General features: G+C 45.0%; 1 protein-coding gene and 1 pseudogene across 1 annotated transcript; both read left to right on the top strand.

Moving 5' to 3' along the window:
* The first annotated feature begins 2,023 nt into the window (after nucleotides 1-2,023).
* Nucleotides 2,024-4,459, top strand: LOC117252653 (uncharacterized; annotated as a pseudogene).
* Nucleotides 4,460-11,816: 7,357 nt separating this feature from the next.
* LOC117252346 (alpha-(1,3)-fucosyltransferase 7) lies at nucleotides 11,817-15,122 on the top strand. The gene is made up of 2 exons (XM_033619151.2): nucleotides 11,817-11,896; nucleotides 13,272-15,122. Exons 1-2 carry the CDS (start codon nucleotides 11,882-11,884, stop codon nucleotides 14,355-14,357), a joined length of 1,101 nt encoding a protein of 366 aa, XP_033475042.1. The 5' UTR covers nucleotides 11,817-11,881; the 3' UTR covers nucleotides 14,358-15,122.
* Nucleotides 15,123-16,036: the final 914 nt, after the last annotated feature.

The raw sequence follows: 16,036 nt of genomic DNA, 5'->3' as shown, positions 1-16,036 counted from the left end.
TTACTTGAACTTTGCTGAGTGACTGGCGGAAAATGCATGACCCTCCCTGCACCATACATTGTTCAATAGATTTTTAAAACTTATCCTTTGATGTCTGAAAGTTAAAAGTTGAAGACAAAATCCTGGAGTTGAAAAAAGCCTTGTTCTATTTCATTCTTCCTGACTGCCAGATGGCGGTGCTTTAGCACTGGATATCTCCATCTCGCATATGTGCAGGTCGAGTCATTATACCAACAAAGTCATCTGTGACCATGCAATGACGTAGGGCGTTCACCCTGTATAAAACCCCACGTCATCACGCAATCTGTTCCTTCTATCTTCTCGCAATTGAAGAAGCTAATAGCAGGTGAATTAGCTCGTCGCTTGTAGCCTCGTAACCAGCTGGTTGGTGCCTCGATTTTGTTCGTCCACCAGAGGCTGCGACAAGCTGTTTTCTTAAGAAAGGAGTACAGACGGACAGACAGCGGTGATCTCGCCGTTTACGGTTCGTGCTGAACTAAATTACAGCAACACAGGTAAGTCTACCGGCAGCCCCACTGGGCTCGCCTGGTTCATTCATGCATGACCCGCTGCGTTGTTAGCTCTCTGCTCTCGGAGGGACGCAACAGTGACAGAGTATTGTAAGTAACTTATACACCGTTGGGTGGAAAGCTAATAGGTAACGTTAGCTATTTGTTCAGTTAATTAATCAGTGCTTGAGTTCGCTAGTACTGTAAGATAGCTTTTGTGTTAGGAGGCATGCTTCAACGCGGCCCAGCCTAAGTTAAGTTTGTTGGATAGCGGCACGGTGTTTTCGTGGTGGCCGTCTAGTATTGTTTATAATGCTACGACAGTTGTCTGGTTGTTTTATTCGTTTTTCCATCAGTGACAACGTGTGTCTATTGACAACATAGTATTAGCTGTGTGCTGATTTTGTGTAAGGCTATTCGCCATTGTATTTTTTTCCTTATTTGTTTGAACTATTTAATGACATGTTGGGCTCGCATGTCTGTAACTCATGTATGGCTCCCCTCCACACGGAGGATGGTCATGATCAAAGTCCTGCCTGCCTGGGGATTGAACACCTTAGGGCAGGCGTGTCTGACGACCCCTGTATGAACTGTAGGTTTATGCCACTGCCAATACGGATGGCTAGGCTTGCAGAAATAGAAAATAATACTGACCTGCCGGCTGCTAGTATGACTAATCCGGCAGCATCAGAGACGCAACACGCCCTCACATGGTCCTCCTAAAAAACTGAGAAGAGTGGACACTTTGGCTCTTCAGGTTGGCTCTCTGTCATCTGAATTTGCCCAGATTAAAGAGCTCCTCCTCAATCTTCAGCCTGATAATAGGGGGCCAGCTCCCAGTGGTGACTCCACCACAAGAGGCTCGCCTTGTCAAGAGGATGATGTGCTATCTACTGCAGCATCCTGCAGTTTGTTTACAGAGCAAGAGGAGGAAGCTCAAGATGTGAACAGAGACACGGCCTCCATGACCTCAGGGGCTTTTTCACAAGGGTCCGATGCTGGGTCATTGCATGGATCTGACGTTGGTCATGCCACAATGAAGCCAGCTATTAGGATGGCTTTAGCACGCCTGGGGCTGGATGAAGCTCCGGTGGCAGCAGCTCCTTCAAGTGCCTTTTTCAGGCAGACACCACAGCCCTCTGCCTTCTCGGTTCCTCCCTCTAAACCTTATATTGAGGAGCTCCATAAGTGTTGGGCAGACCCTAAACGGTTTTCGCATCACACCAGTGATTGCAGGAACTTAGCTGCTATGCAGGAGGCAGGTAGCTATGGGTTAGACCGTATGGACCCACTTGAGCCTACCATTGCCTCTTTAATAGTTTCCCCAGATGAGGCTCTTAGACCTGATGCTCGCTGTCCTCGTCCTCAGTGTCGACTGACAGATGATCTCCTTACTAAAAGTTATCATATAGCAGCATACATGGGGCGTCTTGGCGTCTCAGACCCTGCAAGAGTCTGGTGTGGACTCTTCTGCCCAGACCCTTAGTGATGCATCCCTTCAGACTTCTGCCTTCATGTCTGGGGAGCTTGGAAGGTTGATGTCAACAGTGACACTGGCTCGCCGCCAGGTCTGGCTGGCACAGTCCCCCCTGTTGGAGGCATGTCGTCGCACCCTCCGCACCCTTCCAGTGGTTGCAGGTCAGCTTTTTGGGCCCGCCGCTCAGCAAGCACTGGATCGCAGTGCACAGGCAGATCAGGCGAGGCAGAGGTTTGCTGGTCTGCAGCGGGGCCTGGGTCCTGTTCCAGGACGTAGAGGTCCCTTGCCTTCCGGACACAGCCACTTCCATCCACCTGCTCGCCCAGGTGGACAGCCTAGAACCTCTCACAATACGGGGCACTATGATCAGCGCCGGCGTGCTTCTTCCCGGCCAACCTGCCAGGTGCCAAGAGGACTAGCCCCCAGTGGTCGCCCCCCCAAAGGCTCTGGGAGCTGGGGGGGTCGAACCTGAAGTCAGAGCAGCCGGTGTCGGATGCTTCTCCCAGCAGCAACTCAGCTACTGGGAGAGGGAGACCACAGACCCTTGGGTGGTGTTCACACTGTCCAGGGGATACACACTACAGTTCCAACGCCAGCCACCTGCTTTTGGTGGGGTCAGAATGACTGTGGTCGACGACCCCGCAAAATCCCTGGCCCTCAGCCAGGAATTGGCAGCCCTCTTAGAAAAAGAAGCCATCGAGCCTGTAGAAGGGCATACACAGCTCAGTGGGTTTTATTCAGTGTATTTTTTGATTCCGAAGAAGGATGGCGGGTTCCGTCCAATCCTGGACCTGAGGGGTTTAAACCAATTTTTAAAGGTTCTGACATTTTGAATATTACAGATGGCAGATGTTCTGCATTCAGTGACAGAGGGGGCCTGGTTTGTGTCAGTGGATCTCAAGGACGCCTATTTTCACATGCCTATTGCACCACACCACAGGCAGTTCCTGAGGTTTGTGTTTCAGGGACAGGCCTGCCAACTCAAAGTGTTGCCATTTGGTCTTTCACTGGCCCCTCGCATATTCACAAGGTGCGTGGCAGACACCCTTTCTCCCATACAAGCCAGAGGGTTGACAGTCTTACCATACCTAGACGATTGGCTAATCATTTCCCCAACAGCCGAGCAGGCAATCGGGGACACAGCCATGCTGCTTGGCCATGTGAGCCAGCTGGGCCTTACAGTGAACTTCAGCAAGAGCAAGCTTACACCCAGTCAGAGGGTGGATTACCTGGGCATGACACTTGACTCACGGCTAATGAGAGCCTTTCTTTCCCAAAAGAGGGTGGAGGCTATTCTGCAACTTATAGGTTGCTTCCAGAGGGGCAAGCTTATGAAGTTCGGCCTCCTTCTCAGGCTGCTGGGCATGCTGACAGCAGCATCCATGGTGATTCCTCTTGGTCTTCTGTCCTTACGCCCCCTTCAAATTTGGGTCAATGGGCTCCGCTTGGATCCCCAGTGGCACAGGGGCAGGAACGTCAGGGTGTCCCTGACGTTCCTGCCCCTGTGCCACTGGGGACACAGGGGCACAGGGGCACAGGGGCAGGAACGTCAGGGTGTCCAGCTTATGTTGCCAGGCTCTGAAGCCTTGGAGAAGAGTGAGTTACCTGACCAAGGGGGTACCTCTGGGGGTAATTCCTTCCCGCCGAGAGGTGGTGGAGACGGATGCCTCTCTATTGGGGGGGTGCAGTCTGGCAGCGCAGGACCATCAGGGGCCGATGGAATGTGTGGCAGAGGTTAGAACACATAAATGTGCTCGAGCTCAGGGCAATTTATCTAGCACTGCAACATTTCCTTCCAATACTAAGGGGCCAGCATGTTCTCATCCAGACAGACAGCACCTCAGCAGTATATCACGTCAATCATCAGGGGGACACTCGGTCCAGGCAAGGTCTGCGAGTGGCACAGCAGCTCCTTACATGGGCATTTCCCCACTTCCTGAGCCTCAGGGCCGTACATATACCAGGAATGCAGAACAGTGCAGCCGATGTGCTGTCACGCCAAGGGCTGAATCAGGGAGACTGGAGACTTCACCCAGACGTAGTGGGAATGATTTGGAGCCGATATGGCAGAGCAGAAGTGGATGTTTTTGCCTCCGAAACATCAACACATTGTCCCCTCTGGTACTCCCTAAGGGAGACTACCAGTCCATTGGGGCAGGATGCCTTAGCTCACGCTTGGCCGACCTGCCTCCTGTATGCCTTTCCCCCGATCCCCCTAATTTGGGCAACGTTGGACAGAGTCCAACATGGAGGCCACAAACTGATTCTGGTGGCACCCAACTGGCCAGGGAGACCATGGTTTCCAGTGCTTCTGAAAATACTCAGTGGGGAGCCCTGGCACCTCCCAAGGAGACCAGACCTTCTGTCTCAGCTGGGGAGACGCATATGGCATCTGAATCCGGATCGCCTTCAGCTGTGTGTCTGGCCATTGGAAGCCAGGATCCACTCCTGGCGTCCTGTGACCAGTCGGTGATCCACACCATGTTAAGTTCAAGGGCTCCCTCCACTAGGTCACTCTATGCAAATCGGTGGAAGCTTTTTTCCCAGTGGTGCAAAACACATGATGAGGATCCAGAGACCTGCTCGGTGGTCATCATTCTGCGTTTTCTGCAGTCATTGTTCGATGCCAGCAGATGTGCATCAATGTTGAAAGTGTATGCCGCTGCCATTTCAGCAGGACATGTGAGAGTGGACAATCAGACAGTGGGGTCACACTATCTGGTTAGTCAGTTCTTAAAGGGTGCACAGAGGCTAAGACCATCGAGAGTCACTGTAGTGCCATCATGGGACTTGAAGTTGGTATTGGGGTCCTTGTGTCTCCCCCCCATTTGAGCCGCTGGGGCAGATTGAATTGAGGTGGTTATCTGCTAAGACAGCGTTTTTACTTGCGATCACGTCAGCAAAGCGAGTGGGGGAGCTCCATGCCCTTTCAGTGAGCCAGATGTGCATGCGCTGGTATCCTGATGGTTCAAGGGTTACTCTCCTGCCAAATCCATCCTTCCTGCCAAAAAGAGTGCCTTCCTCACATGTAAATCAAGCCATCGAGTTGGTGGCATTTAATCCATCGGGTTCTTCTCAGAGGGCAGAGGAGCCATCTGAGCTACTGTGCCCGCTTCGGGCACTCAAGACATACGTGGGGGCCACTGCCAGTTTACGTAAGACTGACCAACTTTTTGTCTGCTATGGGGGTTGTAAGAAAGGTACACCCCTATCAAGACAGAGACTTTCTAACTGGATTGTGGATGTGATTCTTCACGCTTACAGGTCACAAGGCCTGCCAGCCCCTAGTAATGTGAAGTGTCACTCTACTCGGAGTGTGTCCACATCCTGGGCAGCATTAAAAGGGGTCTCTCTGCAAGACATCTGTACTGCCGCGACCTGGGGGTCTTCATGTACCTTCGCTCGCTATTACCGTGTCAATGTGGCTGCCCCTATAGCTGTGGCAGTGGCTGTCCTGTCAACAGCTTCCACCCCTTAGCGTGGTAAGCATTCCTCGTGACCTTGCTGGTATAAATCATCCAGTGCTAAAGCACCGCCATCTGGCAGTCAGGAAGAATGAAATAGAAGGAGAGTTACAGCTGTAACTATGGTTCTATGAATTCTGGATGACCGCCAGAGCTGTCTGTCACTCGGAATCTGGGCGAGAAGATTCAGTGGGAAAAGATTGCGTGATGACGTGGGGTTTTATACGGGGTGAACACCCTACGTCATTGCATGGTCACAGGTGACTTTGTTGGTATAATGACTCGACCTGCACATATGCGAGATGGAGATATCCAGTGCTAAAGCACCGCCATCTGGCGGTCATCCAGAATTCATAGAGCCGTAGTTACAGCTGTAACTCTCGTTTTTTCAATCTTCTTGTGCATGGTGGTTTATTAGTGCAAATGGTTTATTTTTGGTCAAATTTTAAATGAGACATAGAATAAAGTGATTTTGATAAAATAGCACTTTTTTAAGCTCAGATTTGGTTATGTGTTTTTTTGGGGTTTTTTTGTTTTTTTCTGACAGAAGTGTTTATTGCACATGATGTGTCCGGGGACCGTCCAAACTTTGAAAATCCAACAATAATTTCTGCTTTTACAGTTTCTGGCGGTGTAATTTTAAAATAAACCATGCTGTGGGTTTCGAAGGCATGGTTTGTTCTGTTTTTTTTTTTTCAAATATGTAGTAAAACGAATACAAAATACAGCCATATAAATGAATGAATGAATATCAATTCCAGGTCCCCCAAATGCACCATTTAGTTCATCAGAACATTTTGTCCAGACGCCAAAAGTCTCTTTGATTGAATTTTTTGTATTTTATTGTAGTTTTTGCAATTGGTAAACAAGAATAGTTTTGTACAAACCTAAACTAAAAACTTAAACGAGGTGGGGGAAAAAATTAACTGAAATAAAAATAAAACTAGACTTAAGGGGGAAAAAACGAACTTAAAACAAAATGGTGTATTTACAGAAATATAATAAAAATATTCTGTAAATATCTTTAGTTTTAGTCTTTGTCAGTTGGGTAAAATCTGTCTATAAAAGTATGCGGAGGCTTTTGGTGCATATGTTTGTTGAGACTGGACTGCTCACAGGACAAAGGGCTCTAGTTTCCCGGCGCGGTGCAGGGTGGCGCAGGGTGGCGAACCCCGCGCAGAGCTAGTTTCAAGCAGCGCAACCCAAGGCGCGCTCAGTTTGGTAGTTTGGCAGACCGAGGTGCGCTGAGATGGGTGTGGCGGCGCAGCAGGGGGAGGTGTCAACAGAGTGACAGTTTCGTGCCAAAAGGCTTCACTGAAGGTGCACTAAAAGCTCACCAGCTGAAACCAGGTCAACGCAGGGGGGGAGCGCAGCCGGTGTAAGCCGAAGTTTGGCTGACCGGCAGACAGTGCACACACGTCACCAAAACCTCACAGGCAGGTTTCCAGAATATCAGGCACATTAACAATGCAATAAATACCCAAAAAACACTATTCAACGCAACTATCTGCAATCAGCACATAAATGTATCTCTATATCGACTGTCCCGTCACATCTGATGTCAGATCAAAGGGGATTGGCACTGTTTGGCACGTTTGGCACGCGTAATGGAAACCCAACCTGATTTGATTAACACAGCTGCACACTAATGAGTTCACATCCCTCTCAGCCAACCACAAACAGCCACAGCATCAGATAGGGAGTATATATTCAGCATCTGTCATCTTGGAAAAGTCAAAAGAAAAGAAAGCGTGAGACTGCGAGAGAGAAAGAGAGAGCGCGTGCGCACGAGAGAAACGCTGTCAACAAATTGTAAATTATTCAATTTTTTTATTTTAACCCGGGAGGTTAGAGAGCCCAGCTCCCGCTCCAGCATCCTGAACCCCCCGCCTGAAGGTGCAGGAAGGGCTGGTCCCATGGCTGCACCCGGGCCCATCTGGTCTGGCTGCGCGCTGGCTGCGGAGCTGGGGTCATCCTCCTCCTCCTCCTCCTCCTCCTCCTCCTCCTCCTGACAAGATGATCTTCAGTTTTACGTTCTAAAAGCTTTTTTTTTTACATATACATTTGTACTTGTAGGGCTATAAGTTTACGTTTTTAGTTCACAGAAGCTGGTTATTGTTGTGTTTATGTCAAAATAAAGTTTATCAAACGTTTTCACATCTTTGATTTTGTGATTTACATGCCAAAATGATCACAATTCAATGGGGAAAGACAAGTTCATTTTACAGGCTATGCATCATCAGCCCGTGGAGGTCTGCTCGCAGTTCCGTATATCCGGACACTGCGAGCTTGGACCTCCCGGATTATGATGATCATTATTACTGCGATTAGATCATTCTGATTAATGACTGACCATTAAGACGTGTTTCTGATAAATATTTTAATGTGCACAATAATAACCTTTCACATTGTAATCATATTTTTATTTGTTATCTTTTGCATATGTGTGGCTGTTCCGTGTGTGTCTGAGCAGAGTGCACGCGCGTTGTGCACCCGCCTAGAGACGCATATTACTAACTTGTTTAACAGCGAAATACTGCGCCGTTGACTTTAGACCAGGTTTTTGTTGGTCACTGGTGCATTTGCTTTTTACGTCATCTAACTAGCATGACTGCGCCTGACCACTCCTCATTTTTAGACCAACACACCCAGAGAAGCGCAAGTTCATTTGCTAGTTAGACGAAGATGGCGCAGGGCGTGAAAATGACAACTGCGTCTGCATCTAAATAGCAATGACACTTGCGACATGGATTATGAGCCTTCCGCCGTCCACTTTAGACCATCTAAATAGGGCCCCTGGACTGTTGTGTTTTAGTCACCTTAGAATGAGCTGTTTATATCTACTCAGGGAGCGGGTCCTCTTCTGTGGAGTCTGCCATGTTGCACTGCCATGTTTCTACAGTAGCCCAGAATGGACAAACCAAACACTGGTTCCTGATAGGGCCGTTCACGTTATCGTGTTAACCATCTTAGTTCTCCTACATGCTTGGGACATGGAAGAAATTTCAGTTGGTTGCAATATACAGCCTCACCACTAGATGTCACTAAATTTTACAATCTGGACCTTTAAATTTTGGCCCTGACAAGTATCCCCCATACTTGTAATTAAAAGGTAAATGTGGTCTAAAGTTGCTTTGACACAAAATGCACTCAGTGACCACATCTTTCAAAATTCATTTTGAAATCAAACCAAGACAAATACCCCCCATATTAAAATAAAAAACAACAACTAAAACTAATGTTGAAACCAATGAAAACTAAACTAAAACACTTCAAACAATAAAAACTAAACTGAAACAAGTAACCCACTCTGGAAACCAACTGAAACTAAGCTTAATTGAAAATAGAAAGTGTGAAACAAGAATAGTGAAGGCTCTTATTGCAGAACATGGTTTTGAAATTACATTCAGCAAACACATATGAGTTGAATGTTCCAGTGTCCACATACTTTTGACCATGTAGTGTACCTGAAGCTAAACTAAAATGGTGAACATGGTAGATGTTATAACTGTGTAACATTATCTTGTTAGCATTGTTATTGTGAGCATGTTAGCATGCTGATATGTGTGTGTGTGTGTGTGTGTGTGTGTGTGTGTGTGTATACCCATTTCATTACACTTGATCACGTGTGTGTGAAGTGTCTTAGTGTACCATTGCTAGTAGATGGTACATGCCACATGCTGCCTTGTGCTATCTGCGTGCTACCTGCTACAGCTTCTGCAGCTGGCAAGGCTCTGTAATATGGACTAAAAAGAGGAGCCGAGTGTGTAAGCCTCCTCCTGCCAGTACAGAGCCCCTCCGCTAACAAGACTCCTGCAGTGCCTCCCCTTGGCCACACACAGAAATTGGGTACCTCACATTCCCAGACTCAACTACACATCATATTTGAGCAGCAATGGGCCCCAGAAACACAGCATGCAGCCCACTCCTGTGTGGACACACCCAGACCCCTAACCACTGTCACAGCTGTGGGCAAATAATCCCTCTGGTATGTTCAAAGTCTGTTGAGATAAAGGCTAAGGAAACACACCCTGACAGGTAAGCAATGCAATGACATGCACAAGTGGCTGGCCTTAACAGGCCAAGATGGGGGACTGGTTGTCCTGGGGCCACCCTTGCCAATGGGATTTACATCATCATGGTGAAGATAGTACTACTAGCGAAGGCGTACCCCTTGTGGCACTGTAAAATCCTGCTCAGACAGGTCTCCACCTCTTGACAATAGCTGGACCTTACATATGGTTTATGTATGATGGCAATAGGGCATGGGTCAATGGGAGCAGGTACAAGTGGACCAGAAACCCAACTCCTGTGTGAACAGTCCGTCACTAAAAAGGGTAGGCCTATGCTACTGTATAATAACTTCGGTCACAGTGGTGGGACTAAGTGAGCCTAGTATTTTTTGAGGTGGTATATGGTGTAAAAGTTTGAGAACTATACCCCTAACCTTTAGAGTCTGGTTTGGGTCAAGCTCCAAAAACACTGGATCCTACATTTTCCATAACAAAACTTTATAGCATCTTTTGTTAGGCCCTCCCTGCTTGTCTGTCCAACTCCACTGTTGCACATTATGCAGTCTCCAAGCCCAAGCTGAGATAATACTGTGATGACATCAGGGTTATTTCCTCAGACTTCACATGGCTTCACCAGAGCCACTGAGAAGAAGTAGCTTTCTCCTTTTACAGACACAAAGGTCCTATATGCCGTTGTCTATATGCAGATGTCTTTTTTTCCTGTCAGCAAGTTAGAGCTAACAGAGGTACAGCACCTTAAGTTGACACTAATTTTTGACAAAATAGGCCAAGATTACAACATATACAGTACCACTCAAAAGTTTGGACACACTTTCCCATTTACTTGAATGGAAAAGTGTGTCCAAACTTTTGACTGGTACTGTATGTTCTGTGTTTCATGCCAGGACATTAAATAAATAGGTTATGGTTGATGATAGTATGTTTTCTCGTTGTTGCGGTTGCATTAGAAGAAAAAAGCCCTACTATGAAAATATAGAGAAAATTGAAGAAAATACTATGAATGAGAGCCTGTGCCACCCTCTAGTGCATTTATGCCATTAAGGTGATTGTGTTTGGCTGGCATTACCTTTACTTCCTCATTATCTGCACTCCCACAAGTTCCAATTTTGTGAAAAAACAAAAACACTGATATTACTTACAAATCAACCAGATTAAAACCCAGTAAATAGAAAACTAGTGAAAAACTACGTAAATGACCACAACACATTGTTATGAATAGGGAAATATTGAGAGTACAGACAGAAATGTTTGTTATGCTAGATAGTAAAGTTATTAATTCATTGCACTGCTACTGCATCAGTGAATTGTCAGTTAGCCCCTAGAGAGGTTTAACTCTCTGTTTGAAATTTTTGTGTGTTGTGTTCACACAGAGTAAACCATGCCTGCATGCAAGTGTCTGCATCATCAATTTCAAATTACAACTAACAGCAGCCTGGCTCTATAAATGTCAGTCCATAGCTTGGCCCATTCTTTAGTGGATCTCACCGACGGCCTGAGGACACTTTCAGCAGACGGCCTGTCACTTAATTAATAATTGGCATTCACTGAAGCTCCTTGAAATTCATCTGTAAGTGTTGTCACAGCAACAAGGTCTCATACCAAAGTCTGCATGACATTAGTTCAAAAACATACAGAACAAATTAAATTAAAACTTTGAGTTTCAGCACTGCATGAAGGTAAATCAACCGGAAAGGTGTGGGAGTAAAGAGAGGGCACAGCTAGGTTCTGCTGTAAAGCTCAAACGTGAACTAGGAGGTCAAAGGCGAAACAGACTGTTGAAACAGTTGTGGTTGGTGCCTACAGGAGCTGCGCAACCCGGTGCCCCTTTCCTCTGCAGAGTTGCAAGAACAGGAAGAGGAGGACCAGCTTGTGGTTTAAAAAACGAAAATCAGCAATGTTACCGTTTTTGACTGCCACTCATTTGCTGTGCCAATCCTGCAAACAGCAGATGCATGAGCAGTTTGACAGCTAAATAGAGGCGTGTGAAACAGGGTGGCAGCTGTCTGTGGTGATGGGCGAGGGCTTTACCAATCTCTAAACCATACCCGGTTAAACATGAGAGGAGACACGCCCAAACTCAGTGTACCAACCAAGAAGCTGGAGTGGATCTTACTGTATACTATTAATTCATAGTTAAGTTTCTATGAAAAACAAACATTCTTTTGAAATGACTACAGGATAAATGACTGTTTTTGGGTTTTGTTGCTGCTCCTTTTTTCTGCTGACCACTGCGTGAGTATGTGTATGTGTGTGTGTGTGTGTGTGTGTGTGTGTGTGAGAGAGAGAAATGTCAAGAAAGAGATGAGTCAAAACTTTTGGGGGGGGGGGGGGGGGGGGGGCAGGATTTCCTTGATATGTCTTGAGTAAGACTAAGCTCTACGCAAAGGAGACAACCTGATGCCATGTCACTCGGTAAGTGGCAACACTTCTGCCAGCCTCATTTTTATTTCCTCTAAATCCATCTGCTGATATCTAAATTCTACTACAAATTCATGGTGTACAGAATGTTACTGTATGTGTCTCAGAGGGATGGAAACTGTGAAAATGAGGTCTCAGGATTTTGTTTAGAAATTTAATTCTCTTTCTCTCTTTCTTTTTTCTTATCTCTCTTCGAACATTCCGTTGTGAAATTAGGGCTGAGTTTGTGGTGTACATGGCTTTCAGGGTGTGCCATCTTTAGAAGTCTTGCTGCCACTTACATGTTACAAAATGCCTTATCATCAACCCACAAAGATAGTTATTAAAATATGCTCCGCAAAAAAGGACTTACTGTTATAAAAACATACAGATTAATATTTTGCTTTGCTTTACTTAGAAATGACTTTGATCAGTCACCTGTATTAATTATTTGATGAAATGGTTCAATTTAGCATTCAAACACCGGTGGATGAAGTACCTGAAAGCCACGCTTGACTAAAAATACAGTTATCTCACCACAAAATGACTTTGGTAAAAGTTAGAATCACCTATTAGAATTTTAGTCTTAAAGTATCTGATATTTATTGTACTGAAGTATAAACATTACTTTGTGATATTCAATGTAATTAAGTGCTGAAAGTAAAGTCAAAGCTGTTATTAAAAAACAAAACAGCAGTTAGAATTTTGAGTTGAGAATTTTGAGGTTTATTTCTTCATAACATACACCACCCTAAAAATGGAGTGTACATTACACTCTTTTCAGAACATAAAGGATTTAAAGGACGAAATCCAGTTGTTTCTTCACCCATTGTCCTTCATTTATCCATCCATCCATCCCTTCAGCCCTTCTTTCCTTATTTTGTAGTACGCAACTAAGATGCTTAGGGAGAATGTATTGATGTAGAAGTGTACACTTTAGTTAGGAAATGTAGTGGAGTAAAGGTGGAAGTTGACAGAAATATAAAAAGTTAAGTAAAGCACAGATTTGCCAAAAAATATTGAATTGACAAACAGCTGTGTAGAATTCATTAAATGTTCTGCTAGAGTTTTATTACTCCTTTGTAAACAAACAAACAAACCAAAAAAAAAAGAGATTAGAAAAATACCTAATGATTACTGCATTTTCCTTAAAGCATTTTATTTATGTGTTGTTACATCTCTGATGCAAACTCACTAGTAACAAAACTAGCCAACTGAAAAAGGTTGTATAACTGAAAAGAAAAAAATTGGGGGAGTTAAAAAAGAATTAAATGTATTTCATATCAGGAGATGTTTTTGTTGTTGACACCTTGCCCTCTGCAGTTCTTGCATTGATGAGAAATATGAAAGCAGAATATCATCTCTGATCTACCCTTCCTTCCTCTCTAAGAGTTCCATACCAGTGATCTGTGCCCTTTTGACCTGGAATACGCCCGCAGCAATGACAACATCTGGATCCCGAGTCTTCCTCCTCATTGTCCTCATCTCTATCTCGCCCCTGCTTTATTACAGTTTGTTGGACCTACAGCTCTATTTGCAGAAATATCCTCCAGATGTTCCTCAGAGAAACATTAGCATCCTGCTGTGGCACTGGCCGTTTGGTCGCTCTTACAAGCTTGACGGAGATAAATGTCTTGAGATGTATAACATTAGTGGCTGTTTCCTTACTGACAACACCTCCACCTTCTCCACTGCTGATGTGGTTGTTTTCCACCACCAGGAGCTGAGCCGAGGTCCGTCTTCGCTGCCCCTGCACCTGAATCGCCCAGCCTCCCAGCATTGGGTGTGGTTGTCCATGGAACCTCCTGTCAACAACGCAAACCTCTCACAGCTCACCGGCCTCTTCAACTGGACGATGAGCTACAGACGTGATGCAGACATATCCGTACCTTATGGAAAGACCATGCTGGGAAGTAGTGAACTACCATTCCAGGCTGCTCCAAATCGCTCCTGCCTTGTCAGCTGGGTAGTCAGCAGATACCGGTTACACCAGGTTCGGGCTGCTGTTTACCAAAGTCTGAAGAAGTATATCCCTATAGTGGTGTATGGTAGGTGGAGCAAGAAACCGCTGTCGAAGAAGGGCCTGTTACCCACAATTGCAAAGTGTAAATTTTACCTGTCTTTTGAGAACTCTGTAGCAAAGGACTACATCAGTGAGAAGCTCTGGAGGAACGCTTTCCAAGCGGGGGCCGTACCAGTGGTTCTCGGCCCCAGCAGGGCAACCTACGAAGCCCTGGCACCTCCTGGTTCCTTTATCCATGTGGCTGATTTTAAGAGCGCAGCAGATCTGGCTGCCTATCTGAAGCATGTGGCTGCAGACAGACAGGCCTATGAGGGGTACTTGCAGTGGCACCGCAGTCACAGAATAAAAACCTACACTGACTGGAGAGAACGGCTGTGTCAAATCTGTGTCAGCTACCCCACTTTACCAGCCAATAAAGTTTATCAGGACCTGGAGAGCTGGGTCAACAGCTAAGATTTAATCTTTTTATGCTTTTGGGCCGCTAAGGTGTTGTTGTTTTTTTTGTTTGGGACTGCTGATGTTACAATTGCTGATGTCAAATACCATGCAGTAACAAATGATGAAGGATCACACGTGTTTCAGTCAGCCGTGCAGTGTTGTTAAACAATGAGGAACTGCACACCACAGAAACAAATCTTAAGAGGTTGGCAGTGCACTGTATGAAAGCGGAAGTGGGAACTTGTGTGTAACCATAAATAAGCATTTTCCATTTGTTGAAACCACGGAGGCAAGTTTCTCTTTATGACAACCTACTGCTTACTGTAAACAATGTTTCTTTATTCCTCATTATCCCACCTGAAATATGTACTCTTCAAAAAACAGAAAGCAAAATGAGACTGTTTTCTTTATTTGATTGTTGGTTGTCTGCTCAGGGCCCCGGTGTGCTTCACACTAAGTACTTGTTAAACCATTAGAGTTTGGTGAAACTACTTGGTTTAGTTTGAAAGAGTTTATAATAACAGTATCATTAATCTTATTTATAAAGCACTTTTAATAACATTTTCATAAAATACTTTAACAATGTATATGAGGGACAGTAATCAAAGTATACAGTGAAAAGTAAAACCAAACATGAGCCCTTTTATGGGCTCTGCAGATCAGAGATTCATTTATGCACTTTTATGTCTCTAATGTGTATATGTATACATCTGTCTTTGTGAAGCATTTTGGTGTTTGTTTTTTAAAGTGCTATATCAATAAAAAAAATTGAAATCGAAACTTGAAACTTGAAATATAGCTAGCCTTGGAGTTGAACAGTGTAACACTTTTTATAACGTAATGTCACTTCCAACTCGTCAAATACTGACTTTTGGTCAGTGGCCCTGCACATCAAACTATGACGTTTTAGGTACCTCTCTTGAATCTCTTTTGGATGCTCAAGGACAGCGTGTCAATATCTATTTGTTACATGCATTATGTCCTTTCAAAATAAACTTCCATGTCCACAGGATATGTACAGTTACCACTTGTTGAAGGCTTAAGTGACATCACACAATACCACAAACAAACTACTGATCATGGCAGTGGTAGACTAGCAACTCTGGTGTTCAGTGTTGTAAAATTACTGGTTTTGTCAATGGAGTCTGGCTTAGAGGAGAGCATAGATCAGTGGTTCTCAACCAGGGGTCCAGGGACCCCTGGGGGTCCTTAAGGGAGTTAAAGCTGGTCCCCAGAAACATGAGGAATAGTTAATCTTTAACTATTTACTCACTACAGAAGTGAGCCCAATGTGAGTAAGAGTCAAAAGAGAGAATATTTTGACCGTCTGGTCGCCCTCTGCACGTTAGTAACAACGTAGTGTGCTAGTATGTGTAGCATGCTACAGTAATTACATGACGGTAGTAACAGCTGTATTAATTCTAAGCCGAGCCATGATGTTTTTTTTTTTTCTAAACCAACCCCGTGCTTATATTAAGCAACTTAAGGAAATAAATGTAAAAACAAGGTTTCACTTCCTTCCCAAATGTAGCTGACAACTATAGAATTCTGGTCCCTATCCCATCTAACAACCAAAATCTTTTTAGTGAGGTCTTAAATGGGGGTCAGTGACCTGATGTGTATCAATTTAGGAGTCGTTGACATGCAAAAGGTTGAGAATCCTTGGTGTAAATAAGTTTCATTTTTAGTTCGGC

Source organism: Epinephelus lanceolatus, chromosome 9, assembly GCF_041903045.1.
Source record: "Epinephelus lanceolatus isolate andai-2023 chromosome 9, ASM4190304v1, whole genome shotgun sequence".
NCBI classification, from domain to species: Eukaryota; Metazoa; Chordata; class Actinopteri; order Perciformes; family Serranidae; genus Epinephelus; species Epinephelus lanceolatus.
Note: the sequence above shows the minus strand (reverse complement) of the source record. Positions and strands in the feature narration are given on the sequence as shown.